At 36.1% G+C, this 22500-nt stretch overlaps 1 protein-coding gene across 7 annotated transcripts in view; it reads left to right on the forward strand.

The window, feature by feature from the left end:
• The window catches only part of EHBP1 (EH domain binding protein 1), a 443082-nt gene that overhangs the window by 347110 nt on the left and 73472 nt on the right, over positions 1 to 22500 (forward strand). For all 7 annotated transcript variants that reach the window (XM_029937456.1, XM_029937455.1, XM_029937459.1 and 4 more), the window contains one exon: positions 7257 to 7400. In XM_029937456.1, coding sequence (XP_029793316.1) covers positions 7257 to 7400 — 144 coding nt within the window. The remainder of the gene's footprint in view (positions 1 to 7256; positions 7401 to 22500) is intronic.

Consider the following 22500-nt stretch of genomic DNA (forward strand, 5'->3'; position numbering starts at 1 on the left):
CAGGTCCATTGTTTCCTTAGTGATTTTCTGTCTGGTTGATCTATCCATTGCTGTCAGTGGAGTATTAAAGTCCCCTGCAGTTAGCACATTTTTGTCAATAAGATTGTTTCTTTCTGTGATTATTTGTTTTATGTATTTGGGTGCTCCCAAATTTGGCGCATAGATATAATTGTTAGCTCTTCCTGATGGAGAGATCCTGTAGTTATTATATAATGTCCTTCTTCATCTCTTGTTACTGCCTTTACTTTAAAGTCCAGTTTGTCTGATATAAGTATGGCTACTCCAGCTTTCTTTTGGCTTCCAGTCGCCTGATAGATATTTCTCCATCCCTTTACTTTTAACCTGAAGGTGTCTTCTGGTTGAAAATGAGTCTCTTGTAGACAGCAAATAAATGGGTTTTGTTTTTCTATCCATTCTGCTACCCTGTGTGGTTTTGTTGGAGCATTCAGTCCATTTACATTCAGTGTTATTATTGAAAAATATGGGTTTAGAGTGATTGTGTCCTCCCTAGAATTCATGTTTATAGTGGTGTCTCTGGCACCTTGTATTCTTTGCAACATTTCCCTTATAGAGTCCCTCTTAGGATTTCCTGCAGGTCTGGTTTGGTGGTCATGAATTCTCTCAATTTTTGTTTATTTGGGAACACTTTTATCTCTTTCTATTTTGAATGACAGGCTTGCTGGATAAAAGACTCTTGGCTGCATGTTTTTTCTGTTTATCACATTGAAGATTTCGAGCCATTCCTTCCTGGCCTGCCAAATTTCATTCGATAGGTCTGTAACCACTCTGATAGGTTTCCCTTTGTATGTGAGGGCCCTTTTCTCCCTAGCTGCTTTCAGAATTCTCTTTATCTTTATATTTTGCCAGTTTCATTATGATATGTCATGCCGATGACCGATTCAAGTTACCTCATAAGGGGGTTCTTTGTGCTTCTTGAATTTGAATGTCTATTTCTTTTCCCAGATTTGGGAAGTTCTCAGTTATAATTTGGTCTAGTATCCCTTCAGGCCCTTTCTGTTTGTCTTCCTCTTTAGCAATTCCTATGAGACGGATGTTGTTCCGCTTGATTGTATTACTCAGGTCTCAAATTCTCCTTTCCTGCTCCTGGATTAATTTCTCTCTCCTTTTTTCAGCTTCCTCTTTTGCTATAACAATATCTTCTAATTCACCTATTCTTCTCTCTGCCTCGTCAATTCTTTAGGTGGCTGCCTCCAGTTTGTTATTCACCTCATCTATAGCCTTTTTTAACTCATCACACCTATTTTCAAAGTGCCTAGTGATTGTTTCAGTTGATTCTTTGATTCTTTTCTCAACCCCAGCGATTAATTTTATGATAAGTTTTTTAAATTCTTGATCCGGTATGTTGTCTAGATCTGCCTTGAGCAGTTCTGTGGCTGTGACTTCCTCCTGGAGGTTCTTCAGGGTAGAGTTTCTTTGTATTGTCATTTTTGCTAGTTTTCTGTCTCTTGTCACCTTTAGAAAGCTTGTTTTGCACTGTGCACCTGTTAATATTTCTCTGTTAAAGGGGGCTTATTGACTGTCCAGGGCTTGTCATTTCAGGAAATATTCTTTTAATGGTGTCTCTCAGTTTCTCTTGTTCTGCCTTTAAATATTTTATTTCCCTACTCAGCAATATTTGGGTCTCGCTGTCATGCACACTTTGGCTTGTTTCTTGGTATAGTCCTAAGAAGGAGAACAGACAGACAAACACAGAGGGAACAGTAACGCACAAATGCAGAGACAAATCAAACAAACAAACACATTAAAAGGGGGAAAGAAAATAAAGAGATTGGAGAGGAAAGAGATGAAAAGGGGAGAAGAGGAAAAAAAAGAAAAAGAAAAAATAAAAAAAAATAAAGGGCGTTGGAGACAACAAAGGACAGTGGACAGTCTAAAAGTGTATGACCAGTTGAGGGGAGAGGTAAGAATGGGATACAGGAGAATATATCTGGATTGCAAGAAGGTGAAGAAGAAAGGGAGAAAGGAGAACGGAAAATACAGAGTAAGAATTTAAAATAATTAAGTAAAAAATAAAAATAAAAAAAAAATAATAATAAAAGGGGGTCGGAGACAACAAAGGACAGTGGACAGTCTAAAGTGTATGACCAGTTGAAGGGATAGGTAAGGATGAGATACAGGAGAATATATCTTAATTGCAAGAAGGTGAAAAAGAAAGGGAGAAAGGAGAAAGGAAAATAAGGAGTAAAAATTTAAAAGAATTAAGTAAAAAAAAAGGTAATAATAACAAAGAAATAAGTACGAAAAAAGTGAAGAAAAAAAGAGAAAAGAAAGTTTTTTTATAAGAAAAAAAAAAGCAGCAGCTCCCCCTTGTGGATAGGCGTGTTTTGGTGTGTTAGGTCTCTGATGCTGCTCTCCGAGTCTCCGCCTTGGTGTCTGCAGAGATTAGAATGGTGGCACCACAAGCTCCTCTGAACTAAGCACTGTAGGCCACTCTAATGAGTCTGATCTCCTTGTGCAGCAGTTGAGCCGAGTTGTATTTTCCAGGCCCGCCTGGGTTCATTGTTCCAGTCCATGCACGTTTATGCTACCACAATGAGATGTATTTGCTTTGGTGGCTGGCTTCTTAGGGGGAGGAATCAGTTTGTCTTGGCTCAGGCTGGGATTTCGGCTGCCCCTGCCTGAGGTGAGATGCGCAGTAGGAGGTGAAGTGTGTGCGCCCTGTCACAGACTCAACCCCCAGCGGGGATGGCGTTAGAGTTGGGGGAGGAATGAGTGAGCAGCTGTTGCCGGAGGTGGCGCCGGTAGCTGCTGGAAATGAGCTGGGAGCTCCTGCAGCCTGCATGCACACCCAGGTCTCCACCGCTGCCTACTCCCTGCCGGTATCGTGCAGAGGTAGGGGCTATTTATTCCCTGTTGGCCCCCGGGATTCTGGTTTCACGCGGCCAATGCTGGGGGCGAGATGCGCCGTGGAGATTAGGTGCGTGCTCCCACTCCCAAAACTGAGGTCGAAGTGAGCACCCCTGACACTGCCGCTGCAGTGGTCGCCAACTCCTCGCCAAGATGGCGCAGGGCTGGAAGCTGTTCCTTTCCTTGCACCACCTGGCTTCGGGATTTAGGCTACCCAGCACTTATCTATGGAGTGAGCTTCTCTCTCCAAGCATGGTTAAGCGTTCTTTACCTCTTCCCCAGAGACAGTACTATGAGTGTGTTCAGTCTCTCTGTCTCTTCCCTTTGTCTCTTGGGCTCTGCGCGCTTGCCCCGCATTGGGCTGGGGCTCCCACCTCCCCTGCCCGTCTCAGGTTGGCCCGTTTTCCAATCTCCCCAGTTCGCACTCACTCACTCGGGTATCCTTCAGGTTCTCTTCCTTCTGGAGTCCGTATTTTCTCCTTCCGCTCTTGCAGATGAGGGTAATGTCCTTCTCAGTTCGATCGATGGGGCAAACGAAGTTTACAGAGCTCCCTTCCTCTCCGCCATCTTGGCTCCCCCTTTCACTGTGGTTTTAATTTGCATTTCTTTGATAATTAGTGGTGTTGGGCATCCTTTCATGTATCTATGGCCATTTTTATGTCTTTTTTGGTTTCCTAAAAATATATTTATTCAAATCTTCTGTCCATTTTTTAATTGCATTCCTATTGAGTTGTATGAGTTCTTTATATATTTTGGATTATTAACCCCTTTTCAGATACACGATTTGCAAGTATTTTCTCCCATTCATTATATTGCCTTTTCATTTTGTGGGTGGTTTAAGTTAATTTTTGTGCATAGTGTAAGATAGGCATCTAGTTTTATTCTTTTGTATGTGACTATCCAGTTCTCCACACCGTTTATTAGAGAGACTGTTCTTTCCCCATTGTATATTCTTGGCTCCTTTGTCATAAATTAATTGACCGTATAATCTTGGGTTTATTTCTTTGCTCTCTATCTTGTTCTGTTCTATCTATGTGTCTGTTTTTATGCCAATACCATACTGTTTTGATTACAGTATGTTTGTGATATAGTTTGAAGTCTGGGAATATGATGCCTCTGATTATTTTTATTTTTACTTTTATGTACTTTCTAAAATTTTTATTAGAAATATGAATTGCATTTATATTCAGAAAAAGTTTGTGTATTCTTAAGACCAAAACAGTCTTTCACTTTCTGTGTAGCTAACTGGAATCCTTAAAGGTCTGTACACTCACAGAATTTAGTGCCAATATAGGATCTTAAAGATGATATACTCTAGTCACCAGTTTTAGGGCTAATGGGATTTTAAAGATGATCTCCCCTTATTTCAGAAATATTTTTTAATGTTTATTCATTTTGTGAGATGGAGACAGAGTGCAAGTGGGGGAGAGGCAGAGAGAGAGGAAGACACACAATCTGAAGCAGGCTCCAGGCTCTGAGCTGTCAGCACAGAGCCTGATGCAGGGCTCTAACTCGCGAACCACAAGATCATGACCTGACCTGAAGTCAGACAATTAACTGACTTTGCTTAGGTTATGATCTCATGGTTTGTGAGTTTGAGCCCCGTGTCTGGCTCTGTGCTGACAGTGCAGAGTCTGCTTTGAATTCTCTCTCTCCTCTCTTTCTGTCCCTCCCCCACCTCTCAAAAATAAACATTAAAAAAAGAGGCAATTAAGAGATTTTTAAATATATAATAGTTAACATTGATCTAATGCTCAGTACATTACTCTATTTCACTTAATCTTTATAATATCCTTGTGAGAGTTTGTCTATTTTTTCCTCATCTTAAAAATTTTTTTTATTATTTGATTTTAATTTTTAAAAAATTTTTATGTTTATTTATTATTGAGAGAGAAACAGAGCATGAGTGGGAGAGGGACAGAGAGAGAGGGAGACACAGAATCTGAAGCAGGCTTCAGGCTCTGAGCTGTCAGCACAGAGCCTGACTCGGGGCTCGAACCCACCAACTGTGAGATCATGACCTGAGCTGAAGTTGGCTGCTTAACCAACTGAGCCACCCAGGTGCCCCCAATTTTAATTTTTTTTTTTTTTTGGTCTTTATTTCGAGAGACAGAGACAGAGAGTGAGAGAGGGAGGGGCAACAAGAGAGGGAGACACAGAATCTGAAGCAGGCCCCAGGATCTGAGCTGTCAGCACAGAGCCCGATGCAGGGCTTGAACCCACAGACTGTGAGATCATGACCTGAGCTGAAGTCGGCCTCTTAACTGACTGAGCCACCCAGGTTCCCTTACCCCATTTTATAAGTGAGGAAACTGAGGCTTAGAGAGATTAACTTTTATATCCACAATTAAGTGATATATCTAGTATTTGAACTAAGGTCTTCCTGACTTGAGGGTTCTTAAATATAATATAATGGAATACACCATAGCTTTTAAGTGACCTGTTCAATGTTACATTGCTTATTATTAGTGGAAGAAGGATTAACAACCTGATTTCTTGACTGCAGATTCAGTGTTCATTTAATTAATCTTGTCTGTTTTTAGGAACTGTTGATTTGTAGCCAGTTCAAATGCAATGACCAATTCTATTCTATTATGTCCTATCAACATGACAAAAAATCTATCAATGTCCCTTACACCTTTCAGTTATATCTATTAAGTGAAGAATTTTTGTTTAATCCTCTTAAAACCTTGGGTGATGAAAATGTTCTGTAATTAGGTAGTGTTGATGGTTAACAACCTTGTGAATATAGTAAAAACCACTGAGCTGGATACTTAAAAAAAATCTTTCCTTAAGATTACAGAAAAGTATTTAAAAATTGTTATATTAAAACATAAAAATCTCAGAGACCAAAATATGAAGTTATAATTTTTTTCAAGTTTCATACTATACCAAATAAATATGTTTACTGTTTATTATCTCTTTCTTACATTCCTATGCATTGAAAGGAAGGAAAAGAAATTAAATATCGGAACAATAGTAATAACTTTCTAAAGTCAGATATTAGTTGGGACCCCTGGGTGGCTCAATTGGTTAAGCGTTCTACTTCAACTCAGGTCAGGATCTCACAGTTCATGAGTTTGAGTCCTGCATCAGACTCTGTACTGACAACTCAGAGCCTGGAGCCTGCTTCAGATTCTGTGTCCCCCCCGCCTCTCTCTGCCCCTCTCCCACTCACACTCTGTCTCTCTCAAAAATAAATAAACATTAAAAAAAATTTTAAAGCCAGATTTTGACTACTTTTGGGGAGAAAAAAGTAATTTGAACTATAAACATGGATATGTGTGGTTTGAATTAATGTCCTATTTAAGAACTAATTTCCATTGGTGGTCATTACCTGTGTTATCCATAAATATTGTAAGATTACAAATTAATCGAGGAAAACACTCTCCCAATTCTGATATGGTTAATTGTCTTATTATAAGGAAAGTGAGCGTTAGACAAAACCAGTTTTACCTTTTTTATTAAAAAATTTTTTTTAATGTTTTTTTTTTTTGAGAGACAGAAAAAGACAGCGTGAGAAGGGGAGGGTCAGAGAGAGAGAGAGAGAAACACAGACTCTGAAGACAGGCTCCAGGCTCTGAGCTAGCTGTCAACACAGAGCCCGATGCAGGGCTCAAATCCACGAACCACAAGATCATGACCCAAGCTGCAGTCGGACACTTAACTAACTGAGCCACCCAGGCACCCCTCCTTTTTTTTAAAAAAACAAAATATGATAGTTTTAAATTTTTTGTGTTAGTTGTCAAGAATTTAAAGGATTATTGTAACAGATACTTAATATCCTTCAACAATACAAATTCAGAAGACACCTTGTTATCAATCCTGGAAGACTGTAAGAAATAAAATTTTTTAAAATGTCTGCAAGATTATATTATGATTAGCAAATATGAAGAATGTATACAATATACATATGAACCTTATACTTTATGGGAATATGTTCTAATAAAAATGTAATTCCAGTTTTAGGCAGTAAAGTTATATTTCCATGGACACCTGGGTGGCTTAGTTGGTTGTGTCAGACTCTTGATTTTGGCTCAGGTCATGATCTCAGAGTTCAGTAGTTCAAGCCTGGCTGGCATCGGCCTCTGCACTGTCAGTGCTTGAGATTCTCCTTCTCTCCCTCTCTCTGCCCCTCCCCACTTAGGTACGCATGCTATCTATTTCAAAATAAATAAACTTTTATAAAAAGAAGATATATTTCCTAAATGTCAAGACTTTCTACACTTTCTAGTTAAAATATTTCCTGTAAGTAATCTCATAAAACACAATCTTATTCCTGATTTCTATTATTTTGATGGATAATATAACCATTGAGTAGTTTACAAATATAGATTATGTGGTGTATTTTTTTTTTGAGCTTCTAATTCTGTATTTTTGCTTTTAAGCATCGAATGTTATCCAGACAAGAAGAACTTAAAGAAAGAGCAAGAGTTCTGCTTGAGCAAGCAAGAAGAGATGCAGCTCGAAAGGCAGAGAGTAAGCAGACCACCACCGCAGCCGCACCGCTCTGCAACAGGCAGCTAAGTGATGTGAGGAACATTGCTTAAAAAGCCATAAATTGTTAATTGCAATCATGGGGTGAAGGGAGTAATTTATTTATATTTTTACTAAGTCGTTTTTTTTTAAGTTTTTATTTTAATTCCAGTTAGTTAATATACAGTATTATATTAGTTCAGGTGTACAATAGAGTAATTCAACAAGTCCATACATCACTTTGTGCTCATCATGACACGCACACTCCTTAACCCCCATCACCTATTTCACCTCTCCCTGCACCCACCTCCCTTCTGGAAACCAGCAGACTGTTCTTGCTAAATCATTTTTCCAAACTATATATATGGGGGGTACTTGGTACATTTATTGAACTGATAAATTCATATTGGGAAGAACATGCAATTTTTCCTACACAGTAGTGTTAGCTATGAGAAAAATTAATATTTGGGGATACAATTTCTACATATCTATGAGTCACCTATTTTTTATTAATTTACATTGTGTAATTTAATTGTATTTTGTTTAACATTGTATTTTGTCTATGAAAGTTAATTTTTTTGGAAACATTAGAATATAATAATGATGCCTTCCATTTATTGGAAAATAGGCATCAATATTATAATGGGTATTTTACATAATATTTATTTTACTTAACTCCATGAAGTAGATGTTCAAACTACTGGGTAATAGTTAAGGTAATTTTTATAAATCTAACGGAGTTAGTAAATGATGAATCCAGGATTTAAACATGAGCCTTTTCAGACTACAGAATCAGTGCTCTTTTCTATCATATACTCCCATCCTTATGTTAAACCACATTTTTATACATATTTTTGTATAGTGCTTCACAAATGATAATGAATATATGGTAATAGAAGCCCTTAAATTTAAGGGGATAGGAACCTCTTCATGAATTAGCCTCCCTTACCATCAAACTCACATACACAAAACTATTTGTGCCTTTTTTTTTTTTTGAAAGCAGTTTTAGGTTCACAGCAGAATTGTAGGGAAGGCACAGAGATTTCCCATATATACCCTGCATCTGTGCATGCATATCTTCTCCTTTTAACATCCCACACCAGACTGATACATTTGTTAAAACTGATAAACCTACACTGAACTGATAAACCAAACCTACATCATAATCCCCCAAAGCCCATAGTTTACATTATGATTCTCTCTTGGTGCTCTACATTTTATAAGGTTGGACAAATGTGTAAGGACTTGTACCATCATTATGGTATCAGAGAGTATTTTCATTGCCCTAAGAATATTCTGTTACACCTATTTATCCCTTCCACCACTCTCAACTCCTAGAAACCTGATAATTTTACTGTCTCCATAATTTTGCCTTTTCCAGAATGTCATGGTTGGAATCATGCAGGGTATAGCCTTTTCTGATTCGCTTCATTTACCTAGTAATATGCATTTCAGGTTTTTCCATGTTTTTCATGGTTAAAAAGACCATTTCTTTTTAGTGCTGAGCAGTATCTCATTGTCTGGATGTACCACAGTTTATCCTTTCACCTACTAAAGGAAATTTTGATTGCTTCCAGAGTTTGGCAATTATGAATAAAGCTGCTGTAATCATCCATGTGCAAGTTTTTATGTAGACATAGGCTTTTAACTCATTTAAGTAAATACCAAGGAGTGTGATTGCTAGATCTTATGGGTAAGAGTATGTTTACTTTTATAAGAAATTGCCAAACTGTCTTCCAAAGTACCTGTACCATCTTGCATTCCCACCAGCAATGTATGAGAGTTCTTGTGGGGGTCCACATCTTCATCAACGTTGAATGTTGTCGGTGTTCCAAAATTTGACCATTCTGTTAGGTGTTTAGTGTTATCTCATTGTTTTAATGTGCATTTCCCTGATGGCATATGATGTGGAGCATCTTTTTGTATGCATATTTGCCATCTATAAATCTTTAGAGAGGTGTCTGTTGGGGTCATTGGCCAATTTTTTAATTGGGTGGTTTTTTTATTGTTGAGGTTCAATGGTCATTTGTGTATTTTGGATATAATCTTTTATCATATGTGTCTGTTATAAATTGAGTGTTCCTGCTGATGAATATAGAATATCTGTTCATTTATTTATTATTTGATTTCATTATATTCCTTATATAGATCATGTACATATTTTGTTAGATTTCTACATATCAACTTTTCACTAATGTGATTGTGATTTTAATTTCAAATTCCACTTGTTCACTGCTGGTATATAGGAAAGCAGTTGTCTTTTGTGTATTAGCCTTATATCCTACAGCCTTGCTATAATTGCTTATTAGTCCAAGGAGAGGTTTTTTGTTTGTTTGTTTGTTTTTCCAGTTCTTTCTGATTTTCTACATAGGTGATCACATCATCTGTGATCAGACATTTTTATTTTTATCTCTTCCTTTCTATGCACATGTTTAAACGTAACTTTCAGATATGAGCTTAAAAACCTCTTACCTTGAGCAGTGTTTTTCACACTTCAAGTTTTTCCACAATAATGTGATATAAAATCTATTTAGCATGCTGCAGTAATTATTTTATTTTTAATGAAAAGGAATAGAATAGAATGGAATAAAAATATCAGAACTCATCACATGTAGTAATGATGATACTTTTGTCTGAAACTTGCTTTAGTTATATGGATATATACACTTACTGGATCTTGATATAAAATGTATTTTTTTAATATAACACAATTTATTTTTTGTAACATATGCAATTATTTTCCATCATTTACAATACAGTAGTTACAATGACATTCCAAACAGAAAAGCAAAGTAAAAAATCAAAACACCAACTTCTATTTCATGTAATTAGACTTATACAGAAATTAGAAGGTTAAGTAACAACTAATTACCTAATTTCAGAGCTATCTGAAGTGGCAATCGTTATATAGCAGCTTATCTATGATACATTCAAGATAAATGATACAATTTGTTACTTGCCCATAAGCTACAACATAGCCTGCTTAATACCTTTCCTTAAATTCCACCTCTGTACTACAATATACTTGAGGTCCATGCAAAAAAGTAGCTACCTTTTATGTAGGAAATGGATGATTAAGTCTTTGGTGTTGTAGAAGCAACTTCATTTAAACATAACTACCCCCACCACCAAAAAAAGAAGAGGAAAGAAAAAAAAGAAAAAGAAAAAGAAAAAGAAAATAATAAGGGAAAAACCCAAGACACACTTCCTAGGGGAAAAAAAAAAACCAGCATGTAATTTCTGTCCTTGACGGAATGTATTAAATAAGCAAACACCCCCAACAAGCAAAACAAGTACTACTAAAATGTAGTTTATACTGTAGGTCATGATGAAAATGTTTGAGAAACCCTAATCTATAGGGCCATCTTTGAAGAAATTTTATAGCCTTTATGCCAACTCCTTCAGTGCCTAGCTGTCTGTTATTCATCAATTTGTTGGTCATTTGTCAGATATTTATTAAATGTCTGAACTGAGTGTATTCATAGTGACAGAAAAGGCGAATAAGCTTCTTCCATTATAGAGTTTACATTATGGTGGGAAGACACAGATAAATAACTAGAGTGTGAAAACTGCATGATAGAGAATAACAAGTTAAGTGAAGGCTTGAGTGATTTGAAGAGGGGACATTTGAACTAAGATTTGATGGGTAAAAAGGATCTAGTCAAGTGAAGAGCCACAAAAAAGGATATCTCTTTAAAAAGAAAATTATTTTGTTAATACTGTATTTTATTTGTAAAAGTTACTTTGTTAATACTATATTTTATTTGTGATTAACTTTATTTCATAATTTTTCAGACTCTAAAAATTATGGGGAATGTATAACTCTATATTGGTCCAGTGTATTGATTTTAAATTGAGAATACCTGAGATTTAAATGATTTATATATCAAGTAGATTTTTAAAACCAATTACTTTACCTGTGTGTGAATTTTACATATATTAATAATTATCATTGGATGTTTATTGAGCACTTACTGTTTGACAGGCAGGATTCTAAGTAATTAAACATGGATTTTCTCATCTAATCTCCACAATAATTGTATGAGTTAAGTATTATCATCCCTATTTTACAGTTGAGAAAACTGACAAATTAATGAATTGCGCATCATAACAGAGCCAAGAATTAAACCTAGGCAATTTGATTTCAAAGGTTATCTTTTTAAGACATTATGTTATGTTTCCTTCTTCTTTATATTTCTGACATCCTTGTGAAATAGAAATAGAGACAATTGTTATATCTTTCATATAGATTAAGAAAGTAAGTTAGGTTAGAAAAGAATGTTTAAATTTACCTAGGTTGCAGACTGTGACATATGAAGCTTAGACAGAATCCTGACTTTTTAAAAAGATGATGGTTAGTCTTTCATTTGGTTTATTCATTTATTACTTCAAATTTTCAACAAATATTTTATTATTCACCCCTTCTGTTTAAGGTACTAGTAATTTATACTTCTAATTTCTCAAATGAAATACATTTTTACCTAAATTATGTTAGTATGAATTCAACAACATAAGTTACTTACTAAATGATCTCTTACTTTATGTCATGACATCTTACTGTATCTGTAAAATATGTAACTTGGATTTTAAGAAACATGATTATGGTGACGTTTCATTGAGTTAGATACTCTTTATACTCCTCATAGTATGTAACTTGCCACATCTTTCTGGAAAACCATTAGGCTTCATCAAGAAATGTTCATCCTCTTTTACCTAATTCTACTAACAAAGAATTGTATTCAGGTTTTCATCACAGTGTTGTTTGTAATAGCAAAAATTGTAAAATGTTAATTGTGCAAAACAGTAATGATCAAAGAAATTATAAGTAAATATACTTTTTATATAGCCATTAAAACTTACCTATTCAATAATGTCTTGAAAGAATATTGAAAGGACATAGGAGAGTGCTCACAATGTCATTTTGTATAACAAGAAGGATATAAAATATACATGACATATGAACTCCATTTTGGTTTTTTTAAATGTTTTATTTTGAGAGAGAGAGCTTGCATGCATGAATGGAGGGAGATCCAGAGAGAGAGGAGCGAGAAAATCCCAAGCAGGCTCCATGCTGTCAACGCAAAGCCTGACATGGGGCTCAATTTCACGAACTGTGAGATCATGACCTGAGCTGAAATCAAGAGTTGGGTGCTTAACCAACTGAGCCATCTAGGTGCCCCTGAACTCCATTTTGAAATGATAGAGACTGTGGGGTTTTTTTGTTTTTTTTTAACATGCATTAAAAAGGACAGGAAGGAAAATCATCAAAATATTAACAATAATTATCTCTAAGTGATAGTATAACAAATGGCTTATAAAGTATTTTGTCCCTTTATTCTTTGTTTTTAAAATATGACATGTTAAGATAAATATTTTAAACTAGGGAAATTTTTGGTATCTAAAAAAAGTATTTTTATCATACTGTATTCTTAGTGTACCCAAACAAACTTGATTCCAGTATTTCTAAGATAACACATGTGTATGTGTGTGTTTTAAGGAGAGAGACATAAAAAGAGCCCTTTCTTTTTAATGGTTATTTATTTATTTGTGAGAAAGAGAGAGAGAGAGAGAGACAGCGAGGAGAGGAAGGGCAGAGAGAGAGGGAGACAGAATCCCAAGCAGGCTCTGTACTCTCAACACAGAGCCCAATGCAGGATCCAAACCCACAAACCATGAGATCATGACCTGAGCCAAAACCAAGAATCAGACACTTAACTGACTAAGCCACCCAGGCCCCTAAGAACTCTTCACTTTTACAGTTGATAATAACTAGCTTTTGCCTAGGTATGGAATAAATGGCAGATTCAGTAATAATAGTCATGTTCACCCTGAGAAGACATGAAATTCTCAATAACTATTGTTTATGATTGATGAGTAGTAATCATGGTATCTCACAAAATATCTATTGTTTCATTCACTACCACTGATGGGACTTGGGTTAGTTGTCCTGTACTCATTTATTTTTATAGTTGTTTTTCCCAGAAAGAGCAGCTCCAGGCCATATAGCTAGCCTGCTGCATGCCAGGCTGGTCACTTTGTTACTTTGTTTTCTATTTACCCGAAGTTGTACTCTACTGCCAAAATGAAACCATGCTTTAAACAGTCCCAAAGATACTTTCTTTATCCTTCCTTTTTCAGGTTCTTTTTTGCTGAATAAAAAACCACCTTACTGGCAGGAAATAACCATTTGATTATGTCAGCACTGAGCCCGATGCGGGGCTCGAACCCACCAACATGAGATCATGACTTGAGCCAAAGTTGGAGGCTTAGCCGACTGAGCCACCCAGGTGCCCCAATAACCATTTGATTATGGTCAGAGATTCTGTGATTTAGGCATGAGGATAGGAGACTCTGGGAGTGGCTTCTGTTCCATAACATCTGGGGCTGGGTTTTAGCGAGGACCTCTGCTAAACTGTCAGTTGGAACACCTACACATAGCCCCTCTCTGTGGTCTCTCCACTTGGGTTAGTTTGGGCTTCCTCACAGCATGGTGGCTGGGTCTTTGAGCAGATATGCCAAGACAATCAGGTAGACATTGGGCATGGTATTCTTATGATCTAGCTTTAAAAGCCATGTTGCATCACTTTTGCTCTCCTGATGGCCTAAGCAGACACAAAGCCCCACCCAGATGTAAGGAGCAGACACACAGACTCCACACCACTGAATGAGAGGAGTGTGCCATAGGAAATATTGTTGCAGCCTCTTATCAGTTAAGCTTAAACTCAACTTTAAAACGTTCTTGTGCATTCTACTATTGCTCTTTTTTCAGCAAAGTCAAGCCCTATATGAAAGACCTCTTATGAAAAGCATCAATTTCATGAATTAAATAGTATGCTCTTCGACTATTGTTCTAGTTTTGACACTTGATACTCTGTGGGGCTTATAGTTTATATTAATTATATTAATGAATGAAGTGATGTAAGAAGAAGAATATAAAATGGCAGATCAGTCCAGTTGCACAGAGGTTAGACTTTGCTGTTGCTTTTTAGATTTTCAGGTTTTTTTAATGTTTTATTTATTTTTTGATACAGACAGAGACAGAGCATGAGAGGGGGAGGGGCAGAGAGAGAAGGAGACACAGAACCGGAAGCAGGCTCCAGGCTCTGAGCTAGCTGTCAGCACAGAGCGGGACGCAGGGCTCAAACCCAGAACGTGAGATCTGACCTGAGCCGAAGTCGGAGGCTTAACCGACTGAGCCACCCAGGCACCCCGATTTTCAGTTTAGTGTGCAATTTGTTATCAGGTTGATATGTTTTCCAAAGACATAGTAGTTTTCTTAATTTGATTACTTTCTTGATCATTTCTGGTAGCTCTTGTACATACAGATTGGAGTTATTTACCAGTACTGTCCATGTTTTGGAAAAGTAGTTTGGCTTACTTAGTTGATAAAAGGAAAAGGGAAAATGCCCAGTTTCATCTCTGAAGCAATTAAATATGTGTTAAGTGATACTGAAACTGGAAAATAATTTCTCTAAATCTGTTTTCCCATTTATTAAATGGAAGCAGAATTCTTCTTTTTTTTCCCTTGGGTGACATTCAAATTAATAGGTGTCCATGGTGAAGGGGGTAAGGGAACCATGACTAATGCCATTCCCACTTCAGTGTCAGCATCTCTTTCACTCTGGAGAGATCAAAAGACTGCTGGTAAATAAAAAGAAGGTCTAACTTGAAAAAAAAAAAACTGTCATCTAATTTAGTGAACTGATTGCTACTATTTTCACTTGTTTATCCTCTTTAATTTGTACCTTAATTTAGAGTGCTCTTATTTTAAAATTCATTGTAAGTTAACTTGCCCTTCATAATGTATGCTACTGTACTGAAAGTCAAGTTGCTGGTGGGAGGAGTTATACCTGTTGCTACCCCCTGCTTTTTGTGTTATTAGTTTACCTGAGAATTTCCGTGAGCTTAAAAAAAAAAGTTGGTACCCAAGAATGATCTCAAGTCTTGAAGAATGAGACACTGACCTCAATTCTTCTAGAGTTTATTGGAGAGCTTACTGTTGCATACTCTTAAGATTGTTCACTGATTTAGGACTTACTCAGTAATGGTCTTTTATCTTTCTAAAGTCTACTCCTATAAAACTAATCTAGGATTTCTGATGAACACCAAGAAAAATAAGAAGAGCTATTTTAATAATAATTTTAATAAATGTTGGAGTACTTGAAGCATATAGTACATGGGAAAGTGTCCATGTACTGAATACAGGTTACCTCCTTTTCAGGCTTTTTGTATCTAGTTCTGGGCTGAGAGAGAATGAAAGCAAAGATCTACATATAAGGAAAGACAAGCTTATAAGATTTGAAGAAGAGAAAATTGGTAAATAGTATAAGTACAATTTGAGTATATGAAGGCTCAGAATCTTTCCGGTAACTCTGGCTTACCAAGAGAATAAACTTCCCAACTATGCAGTATGGTCTTATAAAAGGTCCTTGCAAATCCTCTTCCCTCCCTTTCTAGCCTCATCTCTCACCTCTCTCCCATTATTCACTCCACAGTCCATCTCTGCTAAGTTGCTTACAGAGAGTATGGCATACTCTTCAATTCCTGCATCAAGCGCTGGCTGGCCCTCCCTGAAATTCCCTTCTTTCCTTGTTAGTTTTCACTGAAATATCCCTTCTTCTCTGCGTACCTCTGTCTTGGTTCCTAGCAGTAAAGCTAATTCTTCTTCCTATCTCTTTCTCTAATATGCTGTACATCTCTCTTCTGTTGCATTTATCCCATATAATTATCTAATTACACATCTTTCTCCCACTGAGCTATGACCTGTTCAAAGTACAGGAACCTTGTATTCCCATCACCAAGTTAAGTAAATGTTTATTAAATAAGTAAATGAAGGGAATAGTGACAGGCTCTTTTTCATATTTTCTGAGTGTCAGCTAATAAAAACATGAGTTTAAACATGAAAAACCTGGCTTGTTATAAGGAGTTTCTTTGTGGTAAAGGTTTGTAAACAGGCAAAATGCTCCTCCAAAAGTCTTTAAAGTGAAGTTGATTATCATTGAGCAGAGAAAGTTAAAGTGTCTGTCCCCCTTCCTTGAGTCCGTCATAGAGATGACATTGGCCACATTGGGACTTAAGGTTTCCTGGATCATTCTTTTCTTCCTTTCTTGAATCCTACATAGTGATACCTTTCTTTGTTGTTATGATGTGTACATACCAAATCCTTACACACACCTGTCCTTCCCATATGCTGGAACCTCTGATTAGAGTGCAACCCCCAACTGTCTCTTAAAGACACCACTCTACCAGACATTCTCTCTTAGATAAATTAGTATAGCTTTAGGCAATTTCTAAGACACTGAAGACAACTCTTTGTAATCTTATCTGGTAGGTTCTTTTGTACAAACTCTACTTAAGTCATCCTCAGGAAAAGATTTGAGCTGTAATTTATCTTAAATATCAACTCACAAACACAGATATTATAAGCTTTTTGATTTTTCTTAATTTTTGTCAAAATCAGTATTGCACGTTTTAATGAGAACTTGCTAATAAGCAAGCACATGTTGCATTTAGATCTATTTTTAGAGAAAGTCGTTTACGTGATTCATTTGTGTCTCTGTGCCTTTAAATGTTCATTTAACCTGTTTCAGGTATTTCCTGAAATTATTTTTCTATAGGAAACAGATTTCATTGCTCTGAATCTCTGTGATTTATATATTTTTTTACTTCCTTTTCCTATTCTGTGAAGATTTTCATATGTTAGATTTTACTAATGCAAATTTTAGATGGTATTTCTTTTGTTTATGGTTCCCACATACACTTAAAGTAATTTTTTTCAGGGGCTCCTGGGTGACTCAGTCAGCTGAGAGTCCAACTCTTGATTTTGGCTTAGGTCAGATCCCAGGGTTGAGGTATCAAGCAACATGTCTGGCTCAGTGCTAACTGTAGAGCCTGCTTCAGCTTCTGTCTCTACCTCTCTCTCTCCCTCTGCCCCACTCCCCTACTAACATGCTCGCTCACTCGCTTGCTCTCTCTCAAATTAAAGAAATTTTTTTTCAAAATCAGGAGTTTGGGATGAACACACACTGTGAGGATAATGTAATCTTTTCTTTTAAGAAAAAAATTCTTCCTCTTTTATTATTTTTCTTTATTACTCGGTTTCCTCAAATACTCTTTTCCCAAGAAATGCACAAAAAGAATTTAACAAGCTAGTCTATTTCAGACTCTTTTGCTTACAACTTTGCATTAGAATATAACTGCTTTTTTAAAAAAATACATTTAAGAAATCTATCATTTTAAATAATGCTCATGTAATTATGTAGGTAGCTAAAGGAGATGTTTGCATTTATGTGCTGAAGTTTAGGATCAATATACTCTAAGATTAAGGAATGAGAATCCTGCTTCTCACAGTCCTTGAAATTGTTAGGATATTTGTGAAGACTTTGAACCTGTCAGATGAATGATGCCATATAAGTTTAATTATTGCTTTTATGTTTCCAAGAAAGGATAAAATCTATAAGTAGAAAGTCTAAAAAGAATTAGGGCAATTCTTTATAAATATGTTTGTTTTTAATTTTTCTGCTGTAAATTACATAGCATAAGAAAATGGTTTGCAGATACTTGGTGATACATAGAAGTTTTTTTACATGTTTTTATTTATTTTTATTCATTTTTTTATTTTCCCAAGCTTTTTATCATAAAAATCTTCATGTACATACAAAAACTCAAAGAATAGTACAGTGAATACCATTACATATATCATATAAATTCAGTAAATGTTATATTTTGCCATTTTTGCTTTATCTGTGTATCTTCTACTTATTTATCCATATCTATTATCCAATTTACTACTTACTTCTCTTAAACATTTTATTTATTTTTTTAATGCAAAACTTTGTTTTTATTCTAGTTCTAATCATTAATATAAGGCCTAACTAATTAGCACCCGTTAAGTACTTTTTCTTTTATAGTTTATTATCAAGTTGATTTCCATATAACACCCAGTGCTCTCTCCCACAAATGCCCTCCTCCATGCCCATCACTCCCCTTACCCTTTCCCACTCTCCCTTTAGCCCTCAGTTTGTTTTCAGTATTCAAGAATCTCTCATGATTTGCCTCCCTTCCTCTCTCTAACTCTCCCCCTCCCTTTCCCCTCCCCATGGTCCCCTGTTAGGTTTCTCCTGTTAGACCTCTGAGTGAAAACATGGTGTCTGTCCTTCTCTGCCTGACTTATTTCACTTAGTGTGACACCCTCGAGGTCCATCCATGTTGCCATGTAGTATCCTATTGTCTATGGGTATATATATCACATCTTCTTGATCCATTCATCAGTTGATGGACATTTAGGCTCTTTCCATGATTTGGCTATTGTTGAAAGTACCACTATGAATGTTGGGGTACATGTGCCCCTATGCATCAGCACTTCTGTATTCCTTGTGTTTTTATTTATTTTTGAGAGAGAGAGACAGAATGCAAACTGGGGAGAAAGAGAGAGAGAGAGAGAGAGAGAGAGGGAGACACACACACACAGAATCTGAAGTGGGCTCCAGGCTTTGAGCTGTCAGACAGAGCCAGACATGGGGCTAAAACCAATAAACCATGAGATCATGGCCTGAGCTGAAGTCGGGAGCTTAACCAACTGAGCCACCCTGGTGTCCTAGAATTATTTTTTAATAGAAAGGTCAGATGGGGCTCCTGGGTGGCTCTGTCCGACTTTGGCTCAGGTCATGATCTCACAGTTTGTGGGTTCGAGCCCTACGTCGGGCTCTGTGCTGACAGCTAGCTCAGGGCCTGGAGCCTGCTTCACATTCTGTGTCTTCTTCTCTCTCTGACCCTCCCTTATTCCCACTGTCTCTCTCTGTCTCTCAAAAATAAATAAAGAACATTAAAAAAAAAATTTAGAAAAGTCAGAAAAGAATTACATCATAATAAAACAGACTTAAAAGGTTTTTTTCCCTCAATTTTAATCTACAAGGATAGTTAATGACCCATTACAGTCCATTGGTGTAGTAGCCCATCCTCATGTAACAGGAACAGACTGCGAGATATCAGCAAGTTCTAGAAGGTGTGCATCCATCTTTAAAGGTTTGCAGGAATATTTGGATCCTATGAAGAAAACTGTTTATGGGAAAGGAATTTCAATTTGGTCGGTCTTTAGTCAACTGCAAGGACCAATAATCAAAAAAGACACCATGATTTTTTATTTTATTTATTTATTTTTTTTTTTACTGGTCTATGGTAGTAAATCCAAAAGGCTTATTTGGTGAGAACCAACAGAATGCAAGCTGCTCTTTTGCAAATTAAACCTTTAGCAGGTATTTTGTTGCTATGAAGAGGTAGGACATCATCCTTGCACTTTTTCTGTTAATTGGAAATTATTGATTTAAATGGGACTAGTCTGTCATGCTGATAATTGTAGCAGATTTAGATAAGATCACTAGATCTTTTCCAGATAATAAAATAAGCAGTTGCCATCCAGTTGTTAAAATAAAACAAAACAAAACAAAAACAAACAAAACCTAACCATCATTTTGGTAATCCCTAAGAAAAACTTCTTCCATAGTTTTTATGTATGTATCTTAAGTATGTACCATCATAAAAATATACATAAGATTACATTGTATGTTTATGAATATTGGCTGTGTTACAATAAAATGGCTATAGCCTCTAGGAATTAAGCTTTAACATTAAGGTTGAGCTAAAATTTTTATCTTTCCAAATTACACGTATTATCAATTCCCTCACTAAGAAGAAGTAGGTTAACTTCACATTTTGATTTTAAAAGAAGAACATCAAATATTATAAAAAGAAATGTAAAACCTTTAATAACATATGGAGTGAGAATTTTGTCTTATTTAGGGATTTTTATTCTCTATATGAGCTGGAATGTCTATACCCAAAGCATTAAGATGAAAATATATTCCTTATTTCTTACTCCAACACAATTGACAGAAGATTTAATGTACATAATCCGCTTCAGACCAGTAAGACACTTTAAATGTATACCTAATCTTTTTTACAGTTGCATTTTATATGAGAAGAATGCCAGTGTACTTCTATGTTCATCATAAATGCCTCTGTACATGGCAGTGGTTTTTATTCATCATGATTTAAATAATAGTTTATCTATTATGTCTAAATTTAAGTTGATTCGAAGACTGCTCTCCTAACAATGGCTACTAGACTTCTTAGAAAACATATTGTTAGCTTGCTAGCATATCTTCAAAGTCACACAAAACACCATCATTGTTAGGAAGGGAAAAAAAACCTCAAGCATCTTTTCTATTATGTGGCTACAAACCCCTAGCCTCGAAAGTCTTATTTATTTGAGATTGCTGTGAATTCATGAAGCTAGGGCTAGGTGTCTTAGCATCAGGAACACTCCTTTTATGCGACTATTAATGGCCATTGACATTTTCCATATGACTGTTCAGTGCAGTGTTGAACATCCCAGGATGATATCACTATTACCAAGAGCTGTATTTTATATTGCCTATTCTGTTATTGCTCAGCATGCAAGAGGGTAGAGTTTAAATCTTTATTCATTTCATTTTTTAATGTTTCTTTTGTTCTCCTTATCATGTTCTGGCTTTCCCAAGGATATATGCCTTGAATGAAAAGTCACATGTGCATTACTAATTGTGTGCTATTGTATTTACAGTTCCTAGTGGTGGCACTGTGAAGCTACTAATTCCTTTGCTTCACTTGATGTAAAATAATCTGAGTGTCTTTGATAGCAGTGAAACAGTATTAATTGTTTTGTACATTTTTTGGTCACTCTTCTTAGGTGGTCTTCATAATCTATTAGAACTTTCAGCCAGATTTTTGTAATGTCATGCCTCCAGCAGTGATTAAATTGGTAATTAATGAACAGTCTTTGGCAATGTAAACCACATCCCGTTAATTTACCCTTTTGAGTTTTTAGAAGTTGTCTTCTGTGTCAGAAATCATTGCGCCACCTTGCTATGGCCCCTTGGCATGAAACCACAACGACTTGATTTTTGCAGCCATTAGTAGATCAGAGGAGTAATTTCACAGTATTTTGGTCAAGGTAATTATAATACCAAGAACTGAGTAGATTTGAAAATTCACGAAAGAAGTCCAGGAATACCAGGTGAGCTTCCTTGTGTTCACTGGAACGTTATGATTAGTTTAATTGGTCTTTGTTTGATTTTAGCCGCAGAAACTATTTGTGCCACAGCAGTGCAGTGACTTTATACTTGAGTGTTTCTGACCTTCTTTGACAGGGGTGGGTGCAAAACTGAGCCCTTTGAAATAGTTCCCTTCCCAAAAGGGGGTTAAACTGCATTTAAAAAATTAACTATAGAAAAGGAAGATCTCTAATTAATTTTTTAATATCTTACTATATTTTGTGAATCATTTAGCAAGTTTATTTTCTCTGGCTATTTACAATCTTTGTAACAATTTTGATTAAAAAAATTTTTTTAACTATTCATCTTTCCTGCCTCTCAGATTGTTAATGCACTGTTTCGGTATTATAAAAGAACCTTGCAATGCCTTAATGAGAGTGAAAGTGAAGTTCGGCTTTCCTTTTTGTCACAAAGTAGATAAAAGTATTCCCATACTTGACTGATTGCTTATATGTGTATTAACCCTCGGTGATACATTGTGCACATTAGAATTTAAAGAGTCACTTGCCTGTTGGCTTCTGAAAGGATTGTCTTGGTCACCTTTTCTGGAAGCCCTTAATGAAACCAAATAGTTTGCTTGGAGTTTGGACTTAACCATCGGGGTGTTTCATGCAGTCTTGTCAGTTGATGTTCATGAATTGACTTGAACAAAGATCAAAGTGTTCCTCCAAATGAAGAGTCTGTGAGACAGCTCCTTCAATTGCACCACAAGAGCTAATCAAGCCATCAGTTCTGTATGCACTCTACGTGTCTTTAGAATTTAATACCAAATGATTTGTCAGTACAAATTGATATTCTGGTTTTCTGCTTTTCTCCTTGTCCTTCTACTATATCTCCTAACTGGGAGAAAGTAGAATTTCTTTTTACCATGGAGTTTTTGTTTTGTTTTGTTTTGTTTTTTGTAAGAACCTTAGATTATAATTTTAAATCGAGTAGAAAGCTTAGAAAAATAAACAAGCCAGAAACAAGTTGCAATCTTAAAATCAGTGATATTTATAGGCCATAATACTAAATTTATAGCCAAACTTTGAGAATGAACAAAGCATTGTCCTCGAATCTGTTTTGT

Source organism: Suricata suricatta, chromosome 4 (genome assembly GCF_006229205.1).
Source record: "Suricata suricatta isolate VVHF042 chromosome 4, meerkat_22Aug2017_6uvM2_HiC, whole genome shotgun sequence".
In the NCBI taxonomy this organism is placed as follows: domain Eukaryota; kingdom Metazoa; phylum Chordata; class Mammalia; order Carnivora; family Herpestidae; genus Suricata; species Suricata suricatta.